The 25,700-nt window shown below is 38.1% G+C and overlaps 1 protein-coding gene across 1 annotated transcript in view; it reads left to right on the top strand.

Annotated features, from left to right (window-relative positions):
* The first annotated feature begins 3,404 nt into the window (after window positions 1–3,404).
* TARBP1 (TAR (HIV-1) RNA binding protein 1) overlaps window positions 3,405–25,700 on the top strand; it is a 31,972-nt gene continuing 9,676 nt past the window's right edge. The window contains exons 1-19 of the mRNA XM_066546775.1: window positions 3,405–4,236; window positions 4,323–4,420; window positions 5,244–5,313; window positions 6,136–6,284; window positions 7,041–7,093; window positions 8,024–8,121; window positions 9,197–9,332; window positions 10,351–10,447; window positions 11,297–11,386; window positions 12,085–12,223; window positions 13,749–13,845; window positions 14,137–14,312; window positions 17,370–17,467; window positions 18,120–18,281; window positions 19,883–20,076; window positions 20,742–20,997; window positions 21,085–21,273; window positions 24,502–24,701; window positions 24,850–24,921. Of these exons, the coding sequence (XP_066402872.1) occupies window positions 3,405–4,236; window positions 4,323–4,420; window positions 5,244–5,313; window positions 6,136–6,284; window positions 7,041–7,093; window positions 8,024–8,121; window positions 9,197–9,332; window positions 10,351–10,447; window positions 11,297–11,386; window positions 12,085–12,223; window positions 13,749–13,845; window positions 14,137–14,312; window positions 17,370–17,467; window positions 18,120–18,281; window positions 19,883–20,076; window positions 20,742–20,997; window positions 21,085–21,273; window positions 24,502–24,701; window positions 24,850–24,921 (3,206 nt within the window). The remainder of the gene's footprint in view (window positions 4,237–4,322; window positions 4,421–5,243; window positions 5,314–6,135; window positions 6,285–7,040; window positions 7,094–8,023; window positions 8,122–9,196; window positions 9,333–10,350; window positions 10,448–11,296; window positions 11,387–12,084; window positions 12,224–13,748; window positions 13,846–14,136; window positions 14,313–17,369; window positions 17,468–18,119; window positions 18,282–19,882; window positions 20,077–20,741; window positions 20,998–21,084; window positions 21,274–24,501; window positions 24,702–24,849; window positions 24,922–25,700) is intronic.

Here is a 25,700-nt window from a genome sequence, read left to right as displayed (position 1 = left end):
AACTTTCAGAAATTTCCCATTTCCTTCCCCTGCATGCAGTGGGAGAGGGAAGAAAAGGCTGTGTTACGTACCTGGTCCCCTAGAGACCTTACACTGTGCAAACACACTCCCACAGACTCCTGTAAGGAAAAAAAGTCATGGTGCAGGGTGAGCTGAGCCTTCCTCCTTATGCGCTGTGCAGAATTACCTGTAAATGTGCAAGTGGTAGTATGGGACTTTCATGAGAACAAATGGATGCTGTGTGATCTAAAACCATAATTGAAACGAAACTTTTTAAAGACATAGACTTGGCCTGGGTTCTAATATTCTGTGGTGCCTCAGTACCTTAGCAGTCACTTTATGGCAACAGCATAACACATCCTTCTAAAACTGAAAGTGGGGATTTCCAGGACCTGTAATTTTCTGTAGTTTCTACTGTGGTTTTGTCCATAATCCTTTTCTAAGGTAACCAGCCACTAGAGTGATAATCCAGAAATTTTTCCTAGTACAGAATTGCTTGTTAGTGTGATGACAGGGGAAAGCAAATACATAAGAACAAGTATACATTTGTCCAAAAGAATATGCAGGTAACTAAAGGCACTGATTTTTTAACTACAAGTCTGAGGAAAGAACCTCAGTCCTCTTGTATTGCAAAATTAGTGTAGAATTATGGGCCCTGATGAAAACCAATAAACTACTACTGTAAAGCCTTTAAATTATAAAATCAACCCAAATTTGGTCAACTTGTTATCATGTGCTGGAAACCCACACCATCAGCAAAGGTACCGTTACAAAGTTCAGATAAAAATCAACAATAATACATTTCTCATCATTGTCCTGCCTCTCATTGGCTCAGTAATAGTATTAAATGACACAGTGAGACCCTGGCTAAGGAAGCAGAGTATGAAGTAAGCTCTACATCTGGGGTTACAAGGAGCTGAGAAGCATTTTGTGGCCTATAGATAGAAGTGGCCCATGAAAGGGACATGTTCAGACTGGCCATTTATTTCAGGGCTGTCTGCAATTGTGGTGGACTGCCTTTGATGTTTCAGGCAATTCCTCAGTCTTACATTTTTAAGATAGACTCATCTGATTGAGGGAGAACACCTGGTATGACAGAAATAAAGAAAGTACATACAACATGTCCTCTCAAGAAAAAAAAATCAAGGTTTTTCAGCCTTTGATCTAGGCCATATGCTGAGTTTGGAGGGCACCAGGAGAGGTCGGGGAATACAGGATACCTTATAAATAGGAGTGCAGAGTACATGATAGATGGGGAGGTATGGGACATTCTGAGTGTAGCAAACCAAGGCTGAAAGGGCTTTGAGACCCTACAGGTGCCTGCAGCTGGCAGGGTGGGGGCCTGGGAGCAGGGCTGGCTTAGGAACAAGGCAGAAGTGGTTGGGATAAGCCTGAAAAGTGGAGAAAACAGAATAGGACATGGTCTTGGGTGATGTAGGGGTATGTGTTGGAATTGTAGAGTTGAAAAGCACAAATTTGGGGTACTACCATCAAGGCACTTAACAACCGTGTTATGAGGGTGTGAATGGTGTGGTTCTTGACACCTGAAAATTACAAAACTCTACCTCTTAACTCCATATCCACCTTTCTGGCTTGTTTTTGTTTGTTTTGTTGTCATAATGTTCCTCTCAGAAGCTCCCCAAGCCCAATGTCCCCTTTTGTCTGATAAGAAAATCTATAGAGGGACAGTTCAAATTTAAATGTCGTTGTTTAAATTGGTGTAATAAGACTTTAGATTTGGCACCCTGCTGGGATAAAACTAAAGGCAGAGCAGAATTCAGACAATAATGAAGAAACAGCACAACACATAGTATATTTGATTCTGTTTTGATTACTAGTGGTTGTGCAGACCATTAAAGAAATGGTGTGACAAAAACCTGTCTGTGAATGCAGTGACAGAAACCTGTCTTCATTTAGTTACAGATGCCAGGAAGGGAAGAGTAAACCTATTGTAAGAAGGGATCCCCTGCTTAGGACTGTTTCAAGCCTGGTAAAAGGAACTCCCATAATTAATCAGACTGCATGCTATAAGTGGAAATGGAAAAATTACTAAAGAACAAATAGAAAAACAAAATATATTATGGCATGTAAGAGATTTCAACTGTAAGCATCCTGATTACTAAAGCACATTGTAACAATTCCTCCTATGAAACATGTTTCTGTGTGTGTGAAACAAAGTACCAAGTTTTACTTTACATTTGAGTAAAATGTATAATTTGAGCTGTTTTCTTGAGCTTTTACCAGATTCTGTAATTTATGTGTAACAGAACACATGGAGAGTAGTAAGGTGCATGGAAACCATTTTAGCTGAAGGGTTTAAAAGAATTAATTTCCACCTTCTTTTTCAAGAATATATTACATATATTGTCACAGTACAGGCTCAATTCTAATAAGAAAATTCAGCGACTTTGCAATCAGTAGGATCTCAAAGATTAAAAAAATTCTAAAAAAAATTGGAGAAAATGGATAGCCAGGAAAAGGAGAGACTACTCATGTGATTTGGAGAGGAGTGATTAAGTGGAACTTCACTTGGAAAACTTGCAGTAAGTATTTCTTTTTCATTAGATTCTAATCAACCACATCTTGGCCAAAGTAATGCCCACACCCATTAGAAAGCACGTTGTGCTGTACCAGGAATTTGCTATCCATTGCTTTCACAGGAACAGAAGGTTCCAGGTTTGCCTTTTCCTATGACCACATCTTCTAGGAGAGTAGTCTGCCACCACTTTTGATGTGCAGATCTCTAAGTTTATTTTTCATGGGAATTGTAATCTCCCGTGGTGAATTACACTCACTGGAAATCAGCTTCATTTTCTGAGTTAGGCTTTGGCTGCACCGGTACACTGAACTGCGCAGGAGTTGTTCTCTGGCCTCAGTGCTGCTGACTTGGGCCCTTCTGGCAAGGCAACAGCATGGAGCCAGCATCCAGGAATGCCTCTGACCTGAGGCAGATGCAAGGCACTCAGGCAAACCTCTGGTAGGCTCTGATGAGAACACTGTTCAGCAACTTCTTTTGGCATAAATGGTTAGAACAAATTTGACGGGTGGGAAAACTGGGCATTTTGTGTATTACTGCTGCCTGATGTTGTGTTGTAACGCACATGAAGAATAGAGAGTGTTTTTATGGCACACAAGGATGGAATTTCACCCTCCCAAGCGAGAGGCTCGCACCTGGGGTATCTCCCCTATGCCTCCCATGCTGGGCCAGGTTGTGCTGAGCAGCCACCAGGCTGGGAACGCTCACGGCGGCGGATTATGACCCAAAGATGTAGAATATTTGAAACGCACACACACACACAGCCAAACCAGTCAATCACACCGTGTTTTCGCCTCCCGCCGCCCCTCGTGGGCCCCGCCCGCCCCCGCCTGCGCAGCCGCCGCTCCTCCTCCGCCTCCCCCCGGCGATGGAGGTGGTGCTGGCGGACACGCTGCTGTCCCGCTGCGGGGACCGCGCCGCGCTGCTGCGGGCGCTCAGCGCGCCGCTCTCGGCCGAGCGGGCGGAGGCGCTGCGCCTGCTGCTGCAGCGCCTGGCGGCGAGCGGGCCGGCGGCGGCGGGCGAGGCGGAGGCGCTGCGGCGGGCGGCCTGGGAGGTGGCGCTGGAGCGGTGCCGGCCGCTGCTGCGGGGCGGGGAGGGCGCTGCTGCGGGGAGCGCGGAGCGGCTGCGGGCGGCGCGGGGCGCGCTGCGGTACTGCGTGCAGCTCTGCGGGGCGCCGCTGGCGGCGCGCCTGGCCCGCGACGCGCTGGGCGAGCTGGCGGCGGGCGGCGGGGCGGCCGCGCAGGAGGCGGCGGTGGAGGCGCTGGTGGCGGCGGCGCCGCAGCTTGAGGAGCCGGAGCTGCTGTCGCGGTGCGCGGCGGCGGCGCTGGCGCTGGTGCGGGAGGAGGGCGAGGGCGAGGCGGCGGCGGCGCTGGTGGCCGGGCGGCTGCTGCCGGCGCTGGGCGCGAACGGGGCGGCGCTGCCGCGCGTCTGGGAGGGGCTCCTGGGCGAGGGCGGCGCGGCGCGGGCCGGGCGGGCTCTGCTGGCGCTGAGCGCCCTGGCGGACGCGCTGCTGCCGCGGGGCCCGGCCGCGCCGGGGCTGGACGCGCGGCTGTGCCCGCGGTTCTGGCGACTGGTGCAGGAGGGCCTGACGGAGCGGGACGGGCTGTGCCGCAAGCGGGCCCGCTACCTGCTGAAGCGAGCGCTGGACCTGAGCGGCGGGCAGCGCGCCGAACTGCGCTGCGCCCCGGACGGCGGACACGGTACGGACCGGCGGGCGGAGGGAACGGGCAGCGCGGCCCGGCGTGCGGGGCCGCGAGAAACCCCTGTCTTTGACTTCTCTCCTTAGAACCGAGTCTCTTCTGGTGGTCTGCTGAGAAGAACGAGCAACTCCTACAGTTTTGGGAAACTTACATTTTGATAATGGAAACTTTGGAAGGAAACCAGGTAGGAGCGCTGTAAAGTCTGTTCCCGTCCTGGACAGACGTGCTGTCTCACTTTGGCATGTGTGAATGTTTGTGTAGGGCAGAGTATTTCCAGTTATGGTGATGGAGGATGTCTAAGTCAGCGTTAACTGGAATACTTTTGTTTCAACTCTTAAATACTTAAAACACAGCATGTGTCATTCATTGGGAGTAAATTCAGAGCTCTTCTCTGTCATCTGGATACATCTGGTTAATGCAGTGAGAGAAACCTGGAGGAGTGCAGGTAATTGCAAGACTAAGGTAACCAGCCTAGTGAAAAATCTGGTGATTGCACTTAATAGCTTCTCTTTGGTAGAGGGGACTCTATATGGTGGAGTACCTTGGGTTAAAACCGTTTTGTGAGTCCAGTGTACTCGGCAGAAAGATTCCTGTTGACTTGACGCCGCCATAATTGTATAGTATTGTATAGTATTGTGATGTTAACTGTTAGTAGTGTGCCTAACTCCCTGTAGTTATTTTATGCTGTTTGGACATGATCGTCCTGTAACTGAGATACTATTAATTTAAATGTTTAAGTTTAGATGTGCTGTTAATTCTTACTAATAACCATTCTGAGGAATAGAATGGTTATTAGTAAGTATTTTTCTTAAAATATGGTATCATTGAAGTTTTTTTCACTGCTAAACTGCAACTGAGTGTTGTGTACCACAGGCTTTGCAGGTTTTTTAAAATGTACTTTTATTGTCAATTGCTATATTAATGCTATTGGTAGTAAATTCCAGTCCGAGTAACTGACAGCTCCTGGGTTTGAGGTATAAACTATTTATACTTGATTTACATTTCAGATCCACGTCATAAAGCCAGTATTACCAAAACTAAACAGTTTATATGAGCTTGCCATATCAGGGGATAAAGGTAAGATGGAACTTTTTCTACTTAACCTCTTAAATATTAGTCAGTTAAGTTACACTTCTCTGCTTTCTCCTTCTGTTTCAGTAGCAGCTTTCTGTAATGTTTTGTTTCTCAAATTAGGTGTTTTCTGGGTGGCCGTTCCAGTTTTTGTGGGTTTGCTGTATACATAGGTTGTTTGGCAAACATGCATAGGCAGTGGCCACTCTGCTCTGAGAAGAAATTCTAGCATATATTTATTGCTTACTATATTGTCTTGAAATACTATTTTTCTGTCAGCAAATCCAAGTAAATGGTCATTTCCCACTGTATTTTGCTTGACTTAAGTTAACGTGAAAATAAAGCCAGAGATTTTTGGGGTTGTAGGAGACAATTCACCTGCACAACTTTGTAAAAGGGGAAAAAAAAACCCAACTTAATTTGTTAGAAGTGGGGAGAGGATAAATAAAACGAGTGCTGAGGCAGTGTGTCTAGGGCATACGAGCACATGTAACTAGGTAGTGAAAGATGTTAGAGATTTGTGAAGTTGAAAGACTATTGATGTGAAACTTGTGTGAGTAAATACATTGGTATAAATGGAGTTGCAGGAAGAAGGATGTGGCACTTTTTAGTAATTTTAATTTGTAACTAATAAAGTAAAGAGTAACTTTGGAGAACTGCTAATTTTTAAATTAGATTTAGCAGGGTGTTTTTATAAAACTAACAGCTGTAGTAACCTTTTTGAAATGTGAATAGACTATAACATTGTCCAGATTGTCAGTATGTTATGTGTTAGTGTGTCACTGTCATTTCTGTGTCAGTTCTGAAGAATTTCTGTTTTGTAAACAGGTTGTTGGCTGTTTCACCCATCGTGGCATGTGTGCATTTACAGACGAATGTTTGAGAGTGAGAATAAAACACTGACAAAGGAAGGAATTCTTCATTTTCTGGAGCTTTATGAAACAAAGCATCTTCCAAATTCATTTGTTTTTTCAGAGGTAAGGGTGTTACTGTCACTTGCCACAAGAAACAGATGTTCTAATTTGTAACAGATCTTAACTGAAGCAATTAGTTGGAATTTGTCCAGTTCCAACTAATTGCTTCAGTAGTTGGAATTGGACAAATTCTGTCTCTGTAGCATAATCAGTGTATTATTGTATCCATAAAACAAAAAAACCCCACACTTTAAAATATTTTCTAAGTGGGAAGAAATATTAAAGCTTAAAGGTTTTTTTTATTACTGTCACGTGTATTGACTGTCCAGCCAGCCTACACTTTAGTAAGGCATTATCTACATTATACTATTTAAGCTTCATAGGAACATTCCTCTCAGAGGTTAACATTCCTGATTTTTACAAATTAAGTCTGCCTCTTGATAAGTAACTTGAAATAGTCAACCTTACTATGCACCCTAAGTCTTTTTAGCTGTGTTGGCTCTTTGTCGTTCTTCTGTTTCAAGTTTAAATCTATTTTCTCTGTCTGTTTCCCTGATCCTCTGATTTTTTACTTGCCTGCATCTTTTGCAATACTCTGTGAAATGTATTTAGTGGAAAAATCTCTTTACTTGTTTACTGTCCTGGTCCCCCTTCTCTTTAGTTTCTTCCCCTTTTTGTTTCTACTATTTGCCACCAACAAGAGCATTCTCTAATTTCTGGCTCTGTCCTGTAAAGTCTGGTGAGATAAGTCTAGTTAGCTTCTATGTAACAGTGCCTTGAAACTGTACATTTCACCATTGTTCTTGTTTCTTTTTTCAGTTTGTTATTGGACCACTAATGGATGCCCTCTCAGAAAGTTCCCTGTACAGTAGGTAAACCACTGGTTTAATTAATCAGTTATTTATTTATTTTTTTGATTGCTGCAAATGTGTTCTAATAATACTGGTTTATGTATGTTGGTAAAATTCTAGCTAAAGCAAAATACATTAATAAAAAATGGTGCTGTTAAACTTACTGTCAGGGAGAGTTTCTCAGGAAAGATGGGTGGCTGTGAACAAATGAAGTATGGATATAGTGACAAGACTTGATTTTTTGCAATATTCAGTGGTCCTTGGTCGAATTGATGGTCACAGTCTTGATCTGGTGGGGGAAGCCCATGAAACAGAGTTCAGTGGATTAATAGGTTCATTTTGGGGGGGATAAAACTGACTGTCACTGGTGATAGTTTGGATTAGGTGATTATGGATAAAGTGTAGTCAAAATAGGTTGTTTTATTTAAACATAGCAGGACAAATGTGAGCTCTGCAGGCTCCTGCGTCCAGTTAAGCATTTCTCTTCTCAGTCTGCAGTATCTTTCCATGGACATACATGGATGGGAATTCAGAAGGTAAAGCAAATACCAAGTGTTTCAGTATGTTAGAGCTGTGTTGAATCAATACTTCATAATCTTAGTTTCCTCTCTTAGCTCTGTATTTCTGGTGCAACAAGTTGGCATGTGTAGAGGAGGGTGCATGTTTGAGTATACCAAGAATATACAAAGTTGCTGCAGTTAATATCAAGCTGAGGGAAAGCTGTAGAATCTCTTGACTGATGCTCATCCTTAACAGCCAGGATCCTGAGACTTCTCATGAGGCATAGGTTGTCTCTCTTGGTCTCATGGAGTGTCACTGAATAACTTTTGTTTTTGTTTAGAGGCAATTCTAAACATTCAAAATCTATTAGATTTTAGATTAAACCTGTTATGTCTAATCCTGAAGCTGTTAACATGCCAGTGGTGTAACTAATGTTTTAAAACCCAACAGGATGCCAGGTCAATCAATAGGAGCCTGTCCTCCTTTGGGAATGAGGTTACAGAAGTTTTTGGCTACTTATCTCACTCTTCTTCCAGAAGAAGAAAAAGGTACGTTTCAGATTCACCTTTATCTTTTTTTAAATAAAGAAACCAAACAAAAACTATGGAGCTGCTTTTGGTATGTCATGTGAGTGTTTACTTGAGAGAAAAAATGAATAGTTGCCCTGACAGTGGAGTTTCCAGAGAAGAGATCTTCAGAGACTTTGAGATACCTTGCAGTACAAAGCTACAGAATTGTTCTAGGGGCAAAATGAAACAGATTTGCTTATTAATGGAAATATAAAAAGCCCAAACAAGCTCCTGAGATCTGAAGTGAACAGTACTTGGAGATTCTTTTTTCTTCATCTGCCAGACTTTTTTAGTCATGACTTGTGTAGTGACACATCCAAAAGGGCCAGTCCAAGGGCTGAAACAGAGTAAGGATTCTTTCATTGTGAGCTTGGGTGGAGGAAGATTTCTGAGACTGTTCCAAATTTTGATGCTAGGGTATGCTAAAATGAAGGTGACCAGAAGTTAATACCTGGTCTAATTGGGTCGAATCAGGGTAGAATCAGCTCTCTGCAGCACCCTATGTCTACAGGTATATCCTGGTATGTATTTGTTCTGCCATAGATATCCTATTTCTCTGCCCTGTCCCAAGGCATGTATTTTATCACTAAACAGGGGGCTGTGGTGAGGAATCCTGAAGTGGGTAGCCTGTCTCCACAAACTGTGGATGTGGTGGCTTGTTGAGAATTGCTCTGCTCTTTCCAGCATTCTTTAACTGGTTGAATCACTATGGACAGCCATATCACAAGCTCAATATCAACTTAAAAAAGGCATTGTTTAGTACTCAAAATAATTGAGTTAAAATTACATACTTGAACGTGGTCATTAGTGCAGATGACCAGAGTCAAAATTAGGTTTATTTCTGTTTTTCTCTGTTTGTCTGTCTCATATCACCTTACTGGCAGACTTCTTTGGAATGTGATTTTTTAAATTGAAATAAATAGGAAATTATTCTGTTGTCTTTCATCTAATTGTCAGAAATTACAATAACACTCTTCTGCTGGAGTTCATGTTATTTAAAAGCATTGGAAAGCACAAAATCACTCAGGGTTATTTTGTTTAATTTTATTTTAAGGCAGCTTCCTGTTAAAATTTATTCAGAAGATGACAAGTAGGCATTGGTGTGCTGTTCCTATTTTGTTTCTTTCTATGGCTTTGGCATCTATTCCTGCATGTAAAGTACTTGGTGCTGAAGGACTTCATGCTTTAAGGTAAAATATATACTGCATTGTGTTCTTACAGCCTTTTTCCAAAGAAATGTGCTCACAGTCTGCAGAGCCAGAATTTGATTCATGGTTGTTACTTCTGAAGGGATGGTTGTGCATGGGAATTAAAGGCTCTGTCTCTTTTAGGTCTAATTTGCAGAGGAAAGCAATTCAAGAACCAGTGTATTTATATCTGTAGGAAGTTAAAAATACCAGAGTTTTTGCATTTTAGATCTTCATAGTTTCTACTTTTTTAGAATAATTTTTTCCTGGTCTTCCACAATTCCTGGTTGATACATATCACACTTCCTTTTTTTTCTAGTTGCATTACAGCCTGGTTTAATAGCAATTGAGGCTGTATCAGGGGAGAGCCCACAATGCTGGAAACTGAATGATTTCTAAATAAAAGTCTAGTTAAAAGTTCTTGGCCTCACTATGGACCTTAATCACACTGATATTTCCTAAATGCCTGCTTTCACTTCCTAGAGCTACAAAAAATCATTTGTCATTCCAGTTTAATCAAATTGGAGCATTTAAATAAAATCTTACTGGTGGTTGAAGGAATACTGAATAGAAGCAGTTTACAAAGAAAAGAAAAATATATTAGCTATACCTTTGCTGATAAAAGAGCACTGAAAGTTTCAGTTTTTTGCTTGAGTGAGATTTTGATGGGAAACATTGTAACTTGTTACAGATAGAAATGCTAATATTAAATTAGCAGTCTGAACTGATGTGATCATGGGGATTGTTCCTTTAGTTTTTGTTTTGTTCTTTCTTCTCCCCCTGTTTTTTCAGGTTTGTGCTCAACCAAGTTTTATTATCAGTTTTTGAAAGTACATGTGACAGTAATGTTGGTACTGGATTGTTTGTGGTCTGATCAGGCAGTATTTGTGCCACACTTAATAGAATATGTCTGTTACATGCAATCTAATGTGTTTTAAATGGTTAATAATTAGAAAATACATGAAAATGTTTACATTTTTACGTGTGTGATTTATACAGTGTGTATTTTTCCTCTTTACAGAGATGTCCTCCAGTGTACTATGATTACACATCAGATTTTATTGCGTGGAGCTGCTCAGTGCTATCTTCTTCAAACAACTATGCATTTGACAGATGTGGTCAGTTTGGGGTTTTGTGTTTTGTTTTATTTTTTGTTTTTGCTTTTTCCTTGATGTAATAGAAACACAGTGACACTTTTACAGGACCAACCGTATTCAAAAAATTGCTTAATACAGTATTCATACTGATCTTGCTGGATTTGCAATTTTTTTTAGTGACTGTCTAAATTGTACTATGTAAGTGTGGTATGCTTCTGTTACCTTTGGTTTTCCATAAGAAATATTCTTTTCCATTAGTTTTTATTAGTTGATGTTTTATTTTAGGGTTTTCATGTGGTAGTTATCATAACAGGATATTATTCCACTATAAACTCAGGTTTTAACAGATAGAAACTAAATAGACTTTCCTGTAGTTCCTAATAATAAAAGTATTTGTGATATCAGAATGATGAAACTACCATTACTGTCAAAATAGCAGGACTGTACTTATTCAGTGGTCAAAGTATTCATGTTTTGTTTGTTTTATAGCTGGCTTTGTAAATGAGTAGTCTTCCATGTTGTGTGTTGTGGCTATAAACCTGTCTGATTTTATCTTTAGAAATGCAGAACTAGTACTTATGAGTCACTCTTACCTACATTAATTTAAAAGGTGTCACCAGTGAATAGCACTATTCTTACAGTAATTCATTTCTTTTCAGATAGACTTTAATACTGGGGAAAATTAAGTTTTGTTCCTTGGTACTGATAAGTTGGTCCCAAAGTGGCAGAAATGAGTCTGAATCATGAAAAAGAAAATGAATTTCTTTTACTGAAACTTGCCAGATAAAGGCAAACTTCTTGAGTTGTCATACAGGTATTATTTATTTATTATTTTGTTGGCAGCTATTGTATCTTGATTAATTTCTTCAGGAGAAAGTGTCCTTCTCAGAAGTTTCAAGCTTTCTTCTGTCCCTTAGACCAGAGGAGTCCTTAAGGAGAGATACCTTGTTATGGACAGAGGTGAGAACTGAAGCTGGTTTTATGTTCATCAAGCCCATCACTGGTAGAAATAATATCACTGGCAGGATAATCTCAAAGGAAAAAATGTGCATACCATGTGGAGTGAGATTATAAATTGTAAGTTTTCACAGGATATGTATTTTATGTCTTTGCGAGATGTAAAATGCTGTGAATGAAAGTTCAAAGATGAAATAATTTTTATGTAGTATATGCTAGAGCCAGCTGATCATGTAGCCATAACTTTTGGTTACTTGTACAGCCATATAATGATAAAGTGATTTTTTACATAGTGTCTTCTTGTCATGTATGCTGTACATTTCATCTTTGGCATACAAGTTAAAAAAAAAAAAGCTGGTCTCACTAGATAGCACTTGATTGGAAGGAACTCTTTTGACATAAGGGAATTTTTACCAGTGTTGCTTAATTTTAAGAGTTGGTGTTTTTCTTATATTGGTACCACTGACTTTTTGGGGGTGCTCTGAGCTACCCTCTGGAAGAACATTTTTCTGTGTGTAGTTAAAGGGGAGTAGTCTGCTAAGGCTGGAGGTTGCTTGTGCACTGAGCACCTCTTGCAGTGTGTGGGTTTGCTGATGTGAGAGTTTGTGTTTAACAGTGCTCTGGTGTGCTGCTGCTAAATCAGTGATGTCAGTGCACAGCTGCCAGACCTGCTCAAGGATAACATACTGTTCTTCATTCAGCTTTGCAGTTGGTTGCAAGTGAATGACAGGTGCTTCAGGAAGTCTGTAACCTCTGATTTTGGATGTCAGGAGACATCATCATTATGTCAGTATGTGCGCAGTCTTGTGGGAGAGTACCTTAAGACACCTGCATCTGAAAGTAAGTTAAATGGGTATTAATAAAAACCACCATTTTAAAGAGAATTTTAAAAACATGTACAACATTCCCTTAGATTTTAGAAAAATGTCTTTTTTTTTTTTAATTGCACCTGTTAAAGTTCTACCCTACCTGTGTATTCACAATTTTTAAGTTTGAACCTTATTTTTTAATTCCATAAATAAAATTTATATTTATTTCCTTTCCTCCATAAATTAAAGTCCTGCAGTATGAATTGAACATTAAGTCTTAATCTTCAGTTTTAATGCTGCTCTGATGCTTGTCCATTAGATTTATTCTGTCACTCTTTTGATGGTGTCTGAAAATTCTGGACTGCAGGGGGCAGAGGAAAGCACAAGGGAGTGTGAACCCACACAGGTTCTGTCACCTTTCTCAGCAGAGCTTTGTAAAATGACCAGGTGTTTTTATAGAGGGAAAAGGGCCTTCCTTGTTCACTGCCACATTTTGAATTATTTACAATGCCAGCTTAGTATCTTCTTTCAGACACATTGAAAAGAATGGCAAATTGATTTTTTAAAAATACTTCAGCTTTTGTGTGGCATTCACAGTCATAGTGAATTTTACATAGTTATATATTGTCAAAAAGTCAAAAGTGAACACTTCTACATACTATACGTAGAGGAGATAAAAAAGCTAGATCAGAATTTGCTGATCATAAATAGCTTCAGAAACTTCCTGCAGACCAGGAAACTTGACTGGATTGTCTTACTGTTAGAGAAGTAGTAAGCAAATTCTCTCTGTTCATGCTTCAGGGTAAATTTGCTAAAAATTTTGGCAGACCTTCTTCCTGACATGTTTGTTTAGTCCTTGATCTATATTACCTGCAATTCCATGGCAAGCATCTGGATTTCACTTGTAAAAAGTGATGTTTGTAATTCCAGTTTTATATGAAACTTAACTAATAGGAAGCTCTTTAGAGGGGAAAAAAAAAAAAATGAATCATGTCCAGCTGCTTGAATTGGACCTCCCAAATGTGTTTTGTTTTCTAAATTCCCAAAGCCAGAAACATACCAGTTTAAAAAACCCCTGAAACAAACTTACATACTGCTATTTAAGAATTTTATTAGTATGATGATGAAGTTCTGTATAAAAGATCAATAAAAAGAGAAACTTAGGTTTTTTATAATTTCCTCTTTACAGAATAGTTCTGGTTCTTTATGTGGTTAGCTCTGTGGTCAAAATCACAGCTGATGTTTCAGATGAAGCGTAGTGGAATTATGTTCTTCATTAAATTAATTTGAATATGCTAATGTATTTTTTAAAGTAATGGAAAAGTCTGTTGTGAACTGCTACGTAACATATTGCCTAAAATTTATGTGAGCATAAAGACTAATAGATTTAAATTCACATCTAGATAAAAAATGCCAAAAATTAGTAGTAATACTTATGTTAGCATTGTTTTTTCTACTGTTAATTTATTAAAATAAGTTACAAACCCCGAAGTTTTAGAAGTTAATGCAAAGGTATTTTTTAGTTACTGTGGAAACCTTAAAATATCTTTAATCAGGAGAAAATTGCTTTATGCCTGACTGGTTTGAAGCTAAGCTTGTCTCAACAATGATTCTGTTGGCTGCTGATGTGGAGCAGATGAAGAATAAATGCAGGTAAGTATGAAATATCTTGTTTTACATTTCTGTCTTTTTCAATCCCCTCACTCCTGAAGGATCCACTGAAGCCTGATGAAGCTGGGAAGCTGTCCTCTTTTCTCTGTAGACTTTCCATCAGCCTGATCATTCCTTAGGCCTTGTCCAACTGTTGCTGCAGACTTACTGGGTAACATTCTAAAGATACTTAAGTGTCTTGGAAACGTGTCCTCTTTATTTCCATAAGTAACTTCAGCACTTAAGGCAGATACTCAGAAGAAGACTTTCTTTTTAATTTTTGTTTTTGTGTAGTGGAAAAAGCAACATAGAGTGGATTGAACTAGAGGCTTTCTTGAACCCTCTTCTGGATGTCTTGATGAAACTTGGCAGTAATGCTTACATACCAACACTGAAAACAGATAAAAGCCTTCAGCTTCTCTTGAAGTTATTGCAGACCCGTTGGTTAAAATGTTCCAATGCACAAGATGGTTAGTGACATCTTCAGTCTACTGTGTCTTCTGTTCATTACAGTCTTAACTGCAGCTAAGCTACTTCACTGTTTCATGGCTATAGTCTCAAACTAATACTAGCCTAGAAGTGGTAAATGCAAAACTTGGCAATCTGGCATGTCTGTTATAAAACTTGAGCTCTGGGTCCAATCTTACAGGTGTCCTAAGGACTGGGAATTGAGAATGTGGAAACCTTCTGAGAAAGTAATTGTTGTCCATTAGGATTAGATTATCAGTTAAAATTTGAAAAGTGTGACTGTATTGCAAATATTTATGGGCAAATGAGTGGATTCTATGAATCATTTAGACACTTCAGAAAAAAGTAACTACAGAATCCCAGCCTAACCTGCTCAGATGCCACAGGTTCAGCCAGAGTATTCCCTGAGTGCATAAAGTGATCCTGCTGCACATCCTATTTTCTGAGTTGACTGGTAGGCTAAGGGATGCCCTTTGAAATATGAGCCTGGTGATCTGTCTGTCTGGGACTGTTGCCCCCCACAGATGGAGCACTTTAACTTGTAGATCTTTCAGGAGAGTTTGAACAAAAACTATGGAGTCCTTACTACTCCTTTTGAGAGGACTTGGTCTGTTTGTAACCAGAATAGACCTGAATGTTTTTCCTGAGAGCAAATGAAAAATTGCAGTATTATTTTCATTGAATTTTGGGATGCTGAATGGGAATAGGAGGGATCTTGGTGTTTGATTTCTGCTCTTCCAGATTATTTTGGGATTTTTTTTCAGGGTGTTTATAATGTGGAATAGAAGAGTAGTTTTGGAGTGGGGAGATTCCATATCTAGGCTCTTATTTGTAACAAAAATAGTTTTAGGTTATATATCCAGGTTTCATATACATGTCTAAGTGCGGTCCCAAAATAAATGCCACCCTCATTTTAACAAGTGCTGTATGCATTCAACTCCCTCCCCCCTTAAATTTTAGCTGTTTGTGTGAAATCCTGAGCACTGATTATGCAGGCTGTTAAATTTCATGTTGGGCCATGGTCTCTCTGACTGGTGAAGTGGATCCCTTGAAATAAACTAAACTGGAAGTGTCCACTAAGCTACCACTGTGCGTTCAGCGTACAGCACAAGGATAGAACAAGCCTGAAACAGACCCCTACAAAACACATACAAGCCCATGCTAATTTTTTAGTATCAATAATAAATAAGTTCCTTGTGCCTTTTTTCTTGTGCTTGCTAATGTACCTGCAATGGATTGCTCCTGCTGTGGGAATTTTGACACCTGACATGGCATGTTGAGCTCTGCTAACAGAGTTCCCAAGGTATGGCAAGGCTGAGCCCTGCAGTGTCCCCATCCTTTTGAAGGTCCCTAGAGGTGCTCCAATACAGCCCATTATCAGTCTTTTGAGAGGCTTTCTGAATTGCATTGTAGTTTTACATTAAGCAATGATTGCTTTTCTTAAAATTATTTTCTACAGTGTTTATGTGCTTCTTCCTTCTGCACAGGAGAACCAAGTAATAAATATATTTTTTTTTGTGCCGCTGTGAATTGACTGAGGTGTGGGGTGGGAAGATTAATGCTGTGCAATACTAAAGTTATGTTTCTGTGTTGATTAGTGGGAGGTGAAAAGTCTTGTTTGTCAAATGCAAAACAGTAAAATGGTAGGGAGTAATAAAGGAATTTAACCTTGTAAAACAAAAATAATTACAAGTGGGAAGTGTTTTATTTAAGAATATTTTTATGACGATAGACATGCCTGAAATGCATGCTGAAATCATCAGCATTCTTCTGCAGTTCTTGCTGTCTAAACTGTTGTTAGATTCATTATTTTAAACAGTAAGATTTGGTAATTATTATCTTCTGCTAGTGTCACAGAGCCACTGGTAAGGAATTGGGTTTTATGTCCAACATGCTTAACTGAAGATGTTGTTTTATAAGTGCAGATGATGTTTTAGTGATGTGATATTTTCATGATGAAACATGATGATAATCTGACATAATTGAGCTGTTGGTACTAAACAATTTAAGCATTAGAAATGTAGTCCAATGAGCCATTTATAGTAGGGAATGTTGAAAGTAAGTACAGTATGGATTTGGAACTTCCGGAAATACTTCCCTTTGTATTTTTGCTTTTTGAAGACCTTACACTTCATGTAGCCAACTTATTCTGAAATGGTACTTAGGGTCAGCTCCAGAAAGAAACAGCAGCTGTAGCTGCTGGGTAATTCTCCTAAACACTGAAACTAATGACTGCTATTTTTAAAACAAGGTGGCCATGCAGAGTATTTTACTCTGTTTTCATACTGACATGTTATTTCCTTGGCTTTCAGCTAGCCCTTACCCTTGAAACACAGACTGCAGTGTGTTTGTGGTTAAATATGTTTTACAAGAGTGACCTACCTCCCTTGTGTATAAACTTGTGTCTTTGTTTGTGAAATGCTGTGTCCATGTGGTATACTTGTTAGCCTAGCCTTTTCTTGTGGACAATACCACATTTTGTGTCATAATTTTGTATTTTCATTTCCAATGTTAAGCCTGGAAGCTACTCAGCTAAAGTCTTGTAAGGTTACAGTATTTCCAAAGATGAATTTTTCCTAAACATCAAAAAAACCAGACCAACAACCAGCAAGCCCCCAAAACCAGTTTTCAAGTCAAAAAATATTAGGAATGGACAAGTATATTTTTCTCACATAAAGTTAATTGTTGCATATGAAAGCTTTTGGTATTTATTCAAGCCTAAGTTCAATAATAAGCTGTTTGTGCAGAGGATTAGGAGTAGAACAAAAGTGTGCATTAAAAATTGGAAAGTTGGACTGTGGTCTTCTGGTCCTGTGTGGGTTTTGGTTCACTAAAACATTGTGAATCTCAGGAAATAATATAATAATAATGTAATCTGGTTTGATTCTTTCAGCCTTATGGCTTACACTGTGAAAGAGTACGGAGGTGTTTCAAGTTGTTTTTAGCTATTTGAGTACTGCTACTGTTTAACTTTGTAACATAAGCAAATCTGCCTGATAGAATAAAATTCTTAAGGGAATTGTATTTCTGTGTATATACTTTTTTTTCCCTCCACACAGATGAAGTACTGTTCTTTATCTGGAAATCTCTTGTGACACCTGTGGAGAGTATTCTTGAATTTGTTCTCCGGCGGCTTATTACCAATGAGTTAAGCACTGTGAGTAATGATTATGAGACATACTTTGGTGTGGTTTTGCTTGCTAGTTTGATTTACCAGTGTTCCTAAAGTTCATATAAAATCGTTGAACACCAAGAAAGTCAATTTGCATAGACACACTTCTGTTAACTTTTTTGAATGGACACAGTAAGAAGGAAAAAGGAAGTTTCTTTACAAGTAGTGTTTAGTGTCTGTAGTCTGCATTTCTTGTTTCTTCTTAAATAGTAAGAAATCCTGAGTAGCATGTACTGCTTAATATCTACTAATTTAGCTGTGGATGTAAGTTGTTAGGTGTTTGGAGGCTTTTAGTACATATTACTTGACTATCTTACACTGTTTGCTCATTGCTGTGCCCGGTGTTTTCTAAGTTTCTACCCCAAAGAAACCTGAGACTTTTTAAGCAAAGCAAAAGTTAGAGTTGCATCAAGAGAATGGCATCTGAAAGTCAGTTTTAAAGATTTAGAAGTTAATAACCTCCCCCAAACAAACCCCAAAATTAAAAGTTTTTCAATTGCAATGACAGTTGTAGTTTTCCTTCTGCTGTCATTAGTAGTTTTGTCATGTAGTAGTCATGTCAGTAGTTTTCTTTCTGATTTTCAGTTTCATTTCCCCCTCTTACTGATTGGGATTGCATTTGTTTCCTCACATTTAGGTTGGTGACCTGGATCGTTGTGATCTGTACTTGGCTTTAATTCCAGAGATAATGAATTTGTGCTTGAAAGTCAACTTGAAGAAAATGTCATCTATCAAGAATTTCCTTTCATCCCTGATAAGTGCATCTATTCGTAATCTTCAGGAGAGAAATTCTGAAAAGGTAATTTAACATTATTTACAACAATAAATATTAATATAAAACAAGCTAAGAAGTAGTAATTAAGACATATGCTAATAATTCTGCTAATATGCAGAATTTGGATTCTGTATTAATAATTATATAGACATACTTTAAACATAAGTTAACATATAATTGCTTATTTCTATTGTGATGTTTATAATGCATAATATTATATCTAATGTGAAGTTAAATAATAGTTTGTGTGACTATTGTGTGTATGTGCATATATATTCCTTAACACATGTCTTTATTTGGCAGTGTAATATGAATGTATAAGATTTTTAGTACTTTGTTTTTTTATATTGAATTATTTAGAAGTCTATATAGCTAAAGTAAAATTCTTACTGTAATCATGAACTATGTACTCAAAGATTTTTTTTCCTCAAATATGAACTAATCTTACTGATCAAATAACTGTTAAATGAAAATATCTTTTGTGCTTGTTGACTTCAAACCTGGAACATACAGAGAAAAAGAAACTCCAGAACGGAGCATTGCTTTGGCATTTTCGTGTAGTTATGTTGATTGTCCCATTGTTCTGTGTTAGGCTACCATATCTGAAATAGATAAATTTACAAAGGGTAAAGGAACATTAATGACTTCCCTGACAAAAAGGAGATTTAAATCAAGATTTGTTGGTCAATATAAACTTTGGTCTTATTATTTGGTATTACTGTTTTGTTCAAGAACAGGTAATAACACCTTAAAAGATTGTAAGTATTTAATTAGCTAGGTTTGTGTTTTAAGGGAACAAAGAACAATACTTAATTTTATTTTTTTTCCTTCATTTATTTGAATTATATACTTTTTCCAGTAGTTTCAAAGTAAACATTTTCTGGTTCAAACTCAGTGTTCACTGGGGGCCTTTACCAACTTATTTTGAATTTAGGGGAATTATATTTTCGTTATGGTTTCTTCAGCTGCTTTAGCTTCAGAAGAAGAAAATGCTGAGTAATAACAGATGAAAAAGTCTTTCCTGTGCTCTAGACAGCCAAAGTAACTTGGAAATATTTAAATAACATCAAAGTTTTCTTACTATACAGGCATTATATGCTTCTTGGCATTTTTTAAAATGAGACTTTTAATTTCATCTCTCTTTTGAATATATGTGTTTATCATACAAAATAGCCAGGGCATGGTTGTGATTTTTTTAGGTGCTTGGAGCAGCTAGTGTGTTGTATTCCAAATTTCAGCTGTTGTGTTGGGTTTCTGAATAACTGGACCCACATCCTTTTTTATAATTGCTCTCCAGCAATGTGTGTGAACTGTTACCTGGCAAGATAGGAGTGTTCCATCACAGCCACACTGCCTGCACTTCATGCCCAAGTGACTGGAATTTAGAATATTTATGCTTCTGTCAGTGCTTGTAACTTGTGAGTGTTTATGCTTCCCCAGCCCAAGCCAGGCTGCCTTAGGCTCAGGGGAAGAAAATACAGAAGTAGAAGGATGCAGAGTTGCTGCCTTATGATGTCTGTGGTGATGCCAAGAGGAGAATCATTAGAAGTATGTTATTAGTAGGTTATTTGTATCATATGAGAAGTTGGTATGTGTTTTTTCATGTATGATTTGGTTTTACTTAGGAGCTGAAGCTTAAGGAACAAATTAGAAAAGTAGCTAGCATGGCTTCACTGGCAGCTGTATGTGAGATAATGGATGGGGAGCTGCAAGTGCACCTGGAATCTCTGCCTTCTGTGGATGCTCTGAAGAAATTCATTTCCTTTTCTCAATTCAATGAAGTATTAAAGAAGCCATCTTATATTGAAGAAAAAAATAGGTATGTCTGCTAAAGTTTCAGTAATTCTCTAGAACAAACTTGATTAATGTGAAGCAGTGGTTAAGATGTTGGCTTTTCCTGTTCTTTGACAACTTCTTGCCAAGATAAAAAGGAAGAATTCTGTACACAAATTGTTCACTCAGTTGCTCTTTTGTCTTAACATCCAGGTTTTGGAACATTAAAGCAGTCATAATTGATTAGACCAAAGGTTCTTTTGTTAAGTCCTCTAGTTTTGTGAAGCCAGAGCTAGCTATGAACACTGCTTACCCTTAGGCCAGATTAAATATATGTACACTGCAGAAAGCCATGACATGTACACAAGCAGGTTTAAATGGTAATTATTTACTGTTGGGAAGGGAAACCCAGAGGAAGCCAGAGAGCCAAACCCCAAATACTTGGGTAACAAAAAACCACAGCCAGCACATAGTGATGTTTCCACTGAATACTATCACAGGGTAAGACAAGCCCATAATTGATTTTTCTCTTTTAAAAACCATTTAATTTTTAGATTTTTTTTTCCATGTACTTGTCCACGTGAGCTGTATAAATCTTAGCACCTTGACGTAGTGCAGTGAGTTTGTACAGTTAAGCACTTCCTGGTGGAGTAGGAATGTGCAGGATAAACTTAACACAATATTTATTTAAGAAAAGTATTTTTTTCACAGCTTATGTGAAGAAAAGACATCTCAAGGATGGGGGAAAATTGTTGCGCGCTATGTTCGCAACCAGTGGATTTGCCTCCGTTTTGTTTTAAATTCATTTGCAACTCTGGCTCAAGGGTGTGAAGAAACTTCAGTAATGTCACTGTCCATGGCTGAAAGGTCAAAAGAAATTATACAGTCTGCATTGGAAGCCCTGTCTATTCTTCCTTCAGACCAAGTTTCACCTGTGTTTGACTGCATGAAAGTCCTTGTTCCCAAGGTAAAATATTAACCTGCACAGTTTTAATAGTTTTTTGGGTGGGTTTCTTTTGTTAAATGTAACAATTTTTTATCTCCTTATTTACAGCTTCTGGACTCATCAGAGGCTCTCTGCATAGAAGCATTTGATTTGGCTTGGAAAATTATATCCTCTTTGAGCAACACACAGCTAATATTTTGGGCCAATCTAAAAGCTTTTGTTCAGTTCATCTTTGATACTGAGGTTCTAGCTGTTGCTGCAAGTGCAAAAGGTCAAGCATATACCAAAATAAAAGAGGTCAGTTTCAAGAATTCTTTTTTTTTTGAGAAGGGAACATAAATTTTGTGTGGATGTAAAAATGTATTTTATGCTTTATTTTCCCTTCAGCTATTGTTGTGAATTTTTCATTTCTGAAAAGGCCCAGGTTTGAGAGTGTTAAGATAAAAGACCTTAGAATAAGATTGAAGATAAACAAAGATACTGTTTCATCTTGTGGCACAGAAAATGAAAAGTACTGTGTCTTTGATTTTTTTTAGACTGTTCCCTATCTTCTGCATGCAGTAAAATTAGTTTTTTTCATTTATTTTATTTTTACATAAAAATAAACTTCCTCTTCCTCTTGACTATTTTGTTTCAGATTTGACACCTGAACTGTCATAAACTATTAATATTCTGGGAAAATGATGCCTTTTTCTAATAGTTTACTCTTTATGAAAATGGTGTCTTAGATGAAAAGCTAGAACAGTTCAAAATTTTGTAGATGCTCTTGAATAAAGCATTTTTACTGCTTCTTTAAAGGTTTCTTTTCCTCTGTTAGTCCAAGTGTAGAAAACAAAAGACACACAGTCACCTTAGAGTTCAGTTTGATACTGCATGGGAGACCTGCTTCCAGAGTTAAGGAGAAAAATGCAATCTTTATTCTTCTTTTTTAAGATTTATGCAGCTGCCAGAACTCCAAGAGTTCTTGCATGTGTCGTGGTGTTCTTTTTTTGATTAAGTCCAGAAAACCATATTCAGTACTGGGGTGTTGGTTCCTATTGGCTTTATACACTGCAAAGTTGTTAGCTGTTTCTTTTTACATAATCTTTCCTGGGGGTTTTTCCTTTTTTTTTCCCCTCTAAGTATTAATTAAATATTTGTACAGAACAGTCCACAGTGAGTGCAAGACTTTAGTAATACATTGTGAACTATCTAGCAGTGTATTTGTCTGTTAGATTTAGAACCACATGTGCTGCTTTGCTCTTGGCACAAAAATCACACTGGGAGGGGTTGCACTTTTCCTTTGAAGCCACCATAAGTAGCCCTGCCCTGCTGTCACACTCATAACTGTAAGTAATAGCAAATGTCTCAAATTTATTTTCAGCCCAGACGCAGCAAAATTGCTTTTAATAAAATACAGAAATTGACACTTTCTAGGTGTTTAAAACTGCTGTGCTATATCTGTATTAGCCTTCATTACCTTGAATGTAGCCCCAATTATTTTCTTTGGTTTTTTTTGAAAACTTGATTCAAATGAATGTTACAATTCCTTATTTTAAACACTTTGCATTTGCAGTCTCCCTGTGGACCCAGGCCAAAATAAGAAATGTATGTAAAGATGATAAATTATCTCTTCTGTTGTAGAAGTTGGTTGGCTTTTACTTTTCATGAATATCTGTAACAGCTAATTGTATGCTCAGTGTTGCAATAACTAATGAGCTATAGTTAGTATTTTATTTTTCTTGATCGTAAAACCTGTTTAAATTCTTACAATTACTGCCTTAACTTGGCAATTAGTATTTCAAGCATTATGTAAGGTGTGTTTTGCCAATGTTGAGAGTGTTGAGTCCGTGTGACAGCTATCCCATTGTCTGCAGTGGGACATACCATGGCAGCAGGCATCAAGGAGCTAATGAAGGTCTCCTATACTCAACAAAGGGCTTCTGGTCGAGCCACCTTCTGCCCCTTCATAAGAAAATGAAGATAAAGTTCCCAAGCAAGTGCCTACTTATGTATATTCTTATTCCAGTCCTCAACAGTCCCTGTGCCATTGACCCACTGTGCAATTGTAGCTAAAGAGAAGAAAATATGGACCTGCCTGATGTTGATTTGTCATAGAAGCACAATTTTAATTTTGTTTACCACAGTGCACTCTGTCTTTTTAATAGTTGGAAGGGGTGGAACAAAGGGTTATTTTTCAGTCAAAAAAGGGAATATTGCTATGGTAATACTGAGAAGGGCTTCCACAGAAGGTGCCCAGAGCACTGTTGTCTTTAGATTAATTTCTTCTGCCACACTCTTCTTTTTTCTTTGTGATTATTCTTATGTTAATTATGCTAGAACTTAAAAACCTTAAATTTCTTTTGTGTGTCCTGAACTTCTACTATATTAGTGAAACAGCTGAAAAAAATTTCAGGATTGAGAAACGCATAGTAAATGCTGTGCTGCTTCCTTATAGTGAAACAATAACTCAGTTTTGGAATTACTAGGAAAGTTACAATGCCTGTCTTTGCACTGGAAAATAGGTTTGAAATCTTGGTAAAAACCCTATCTGCTACTAGGGGAGAGCTTTCTTTCCAGCAAGTGTTCCTCCTGACTGCATTGCAGTATTTCAGTTTTAAGTTCTTCGTGAGCTTCTTGGTGCTTTAATGCTTAGCAATTCAGAACAACTTTCTCTATGAAACCAGCATTACTGACAAAGAATTTTCACATTATCAAAACTGTCATTTTGGGAAGTGCAGGGAAGCAAAGCAGCTTTGTCTATTAGGAGCTGTTACACCTTCTGAAAAACGATTTTCATGGACAGCTCTAACTGATGTCTAAAAAGGAATTCTTAGAAAGCCTTACCTGTTCATTCTGTGTCTCCCCGCCCTCTCCCAGATGCTTGCAATTTCTTAGAAACAAAATTTACTTTGTATGTGAAATTTACTCTTGCACTTACCCTAAGGAAGGGAAAGAAATGTTTTGGGGCCATTTTTCTTGTTTTGTTTTGTTTTTCTTGTTTTTCTTTTTGGAGAAGCTTTAGATAGCAGTTTCAAATATCATAAATATGCCCTCCTTAAAAACAAAAAATAAATGGTACAAAGACACTTTTGCACTTTAACTTAAATATGAACTTTGACATGAATGTAATCCTCCTTAAAGAACAGAACTAGTGATATGGCAACTTATATAAGAAATTTTGCTTTATATTTAATTATTTTTTGTAAATTGGTATAAGGATTGATTAAAACACTAGGTTTGTTCTCATGAAGTAAGCCCTGGCTCATTTGTTCCACTTACCAGGAGATTTGATTAAAGCATCTGGCATTTTATCTGTTTAAGCAAAGATCAGTTCTGGTTTATAAGTATATACTGGGCCATTGTTGCCCATTCACCTGCTCTTATATCAGGGAATTATAAACAGATTGAAGACAGCATTTACCTGAGCAGAGATAGGATGCAAAAGACCATGAGACCTATTAAAATAATATCACTGCAATTTTATTCTAATAGATCTGGCACTTCTGAAAACTAGATTTTGAATCTTTTATTTCTTATTTTCAGATAATTTTCAAGCTCATAGATCTGTCCACTACAAAGACTGGAGTCTTCAATGTAGTCCTTAGTCATTGTTGTCAGTCTTGGATATTTCCCACTGTTGATGAGAGAAGTGCCTTGACAAATGCTTTCTTAAATGCTGGAAATTATAGTGAACTTATCACTGAGGCTTGTGTCTTTGGAACTGTATTTAGGAAAGATCAAAGGTATACAAAAACATACTTGTGATTTCTATTTTTAAATTTTGTGTGGTTTTTTTTCTTTTCAACTTTGAGATGACTATTGAAAAACTGAAAACAGATTTTGTATGTTACTCTGCTAATTTTGTTGCTATGTCTTCTTTCATCTCTGAAGACACATTCAGGATGTGCATGCCTTCATAGAAAACCTTGGAGAAAAATGTGCAGCAAATGTTGTTACAGAAAGGTAATGCTTTTGAGGATACATCTTACAGTATTTGGTGTGAACTGCGTCTTTGTCCTGGTTGTCTTTGGCTCTGAGAGTAAAGATGCTGATTTTGAAGTCAGCTGCTTATCATACAGTCATAGGATATCATGGGTTGAAAGGGACTCACAAGGAATATATTCATAACCTTTTAAAAGACTGGGAAAGGGTTGTATATCACATTATATTCATAATTCAAATACAAACTGTTTTTTATAGTTTCACTCCCATTTTTATTCAGTGGAAGAAATTCAGAGAAAAAGTTATTTCACCTTGTTTTCAGAAATGTTAGTGGTTTATAAAACCTGAACTTCTAAAAATAATCTGCTGCAAAAGTTCACTACTCTGTATTTTCTCCAAGAGCTTTTTGGTAATCATGTATTTTCTTGTGATGCTCTGCAGCTGTCACAGCCTATAATGTCATTAATTTTACTCTTGCCATGAATTATTCTGGATGCTTGTACTTAGCTAATAGGAATTAAGTGTTGTTTGGGACTAGATATTTGACCAAACTGTAAGCATAAATTAGTTGTTAGAAGATTACAGTTTACAGGCACAAAATTTAAAAAACTTTCTGATGCAGCTTTTTCTATAGAAAAGTTTTTTAAACACCAAGATGTTACTTAAGAACTCTAGATAGACTCAGGGTCAGGGGGTCAGGTTTTGAACTCATTAATTTTTTCATCACCAATGATGAACAGATTTTAAAATGCCAGTTCTGGGTATTTTCATGTTGTCTCGCTGTATGGCTGTATGTTGAT

Source organism: Molothrus aeneus, chromosome 3, assembly GCF_037042795.1.
Source record: "Molothrus aeneus isolate 106 chromosome 3, BPBGC_Maene_1.0, whole genome shotgun sequence".
NCBI classification, from domain to species: domain Eukaryota; kingdom Metazoa; phylum Chordata; class Aves; order Passeriformes; family Icteridae; genus Molothrus; species Molothrus aeneus.
Note: the sequence above shows the minus strand (reverse complement) of the source record. Positions and strands in the feature narration are given on the sequence as shown.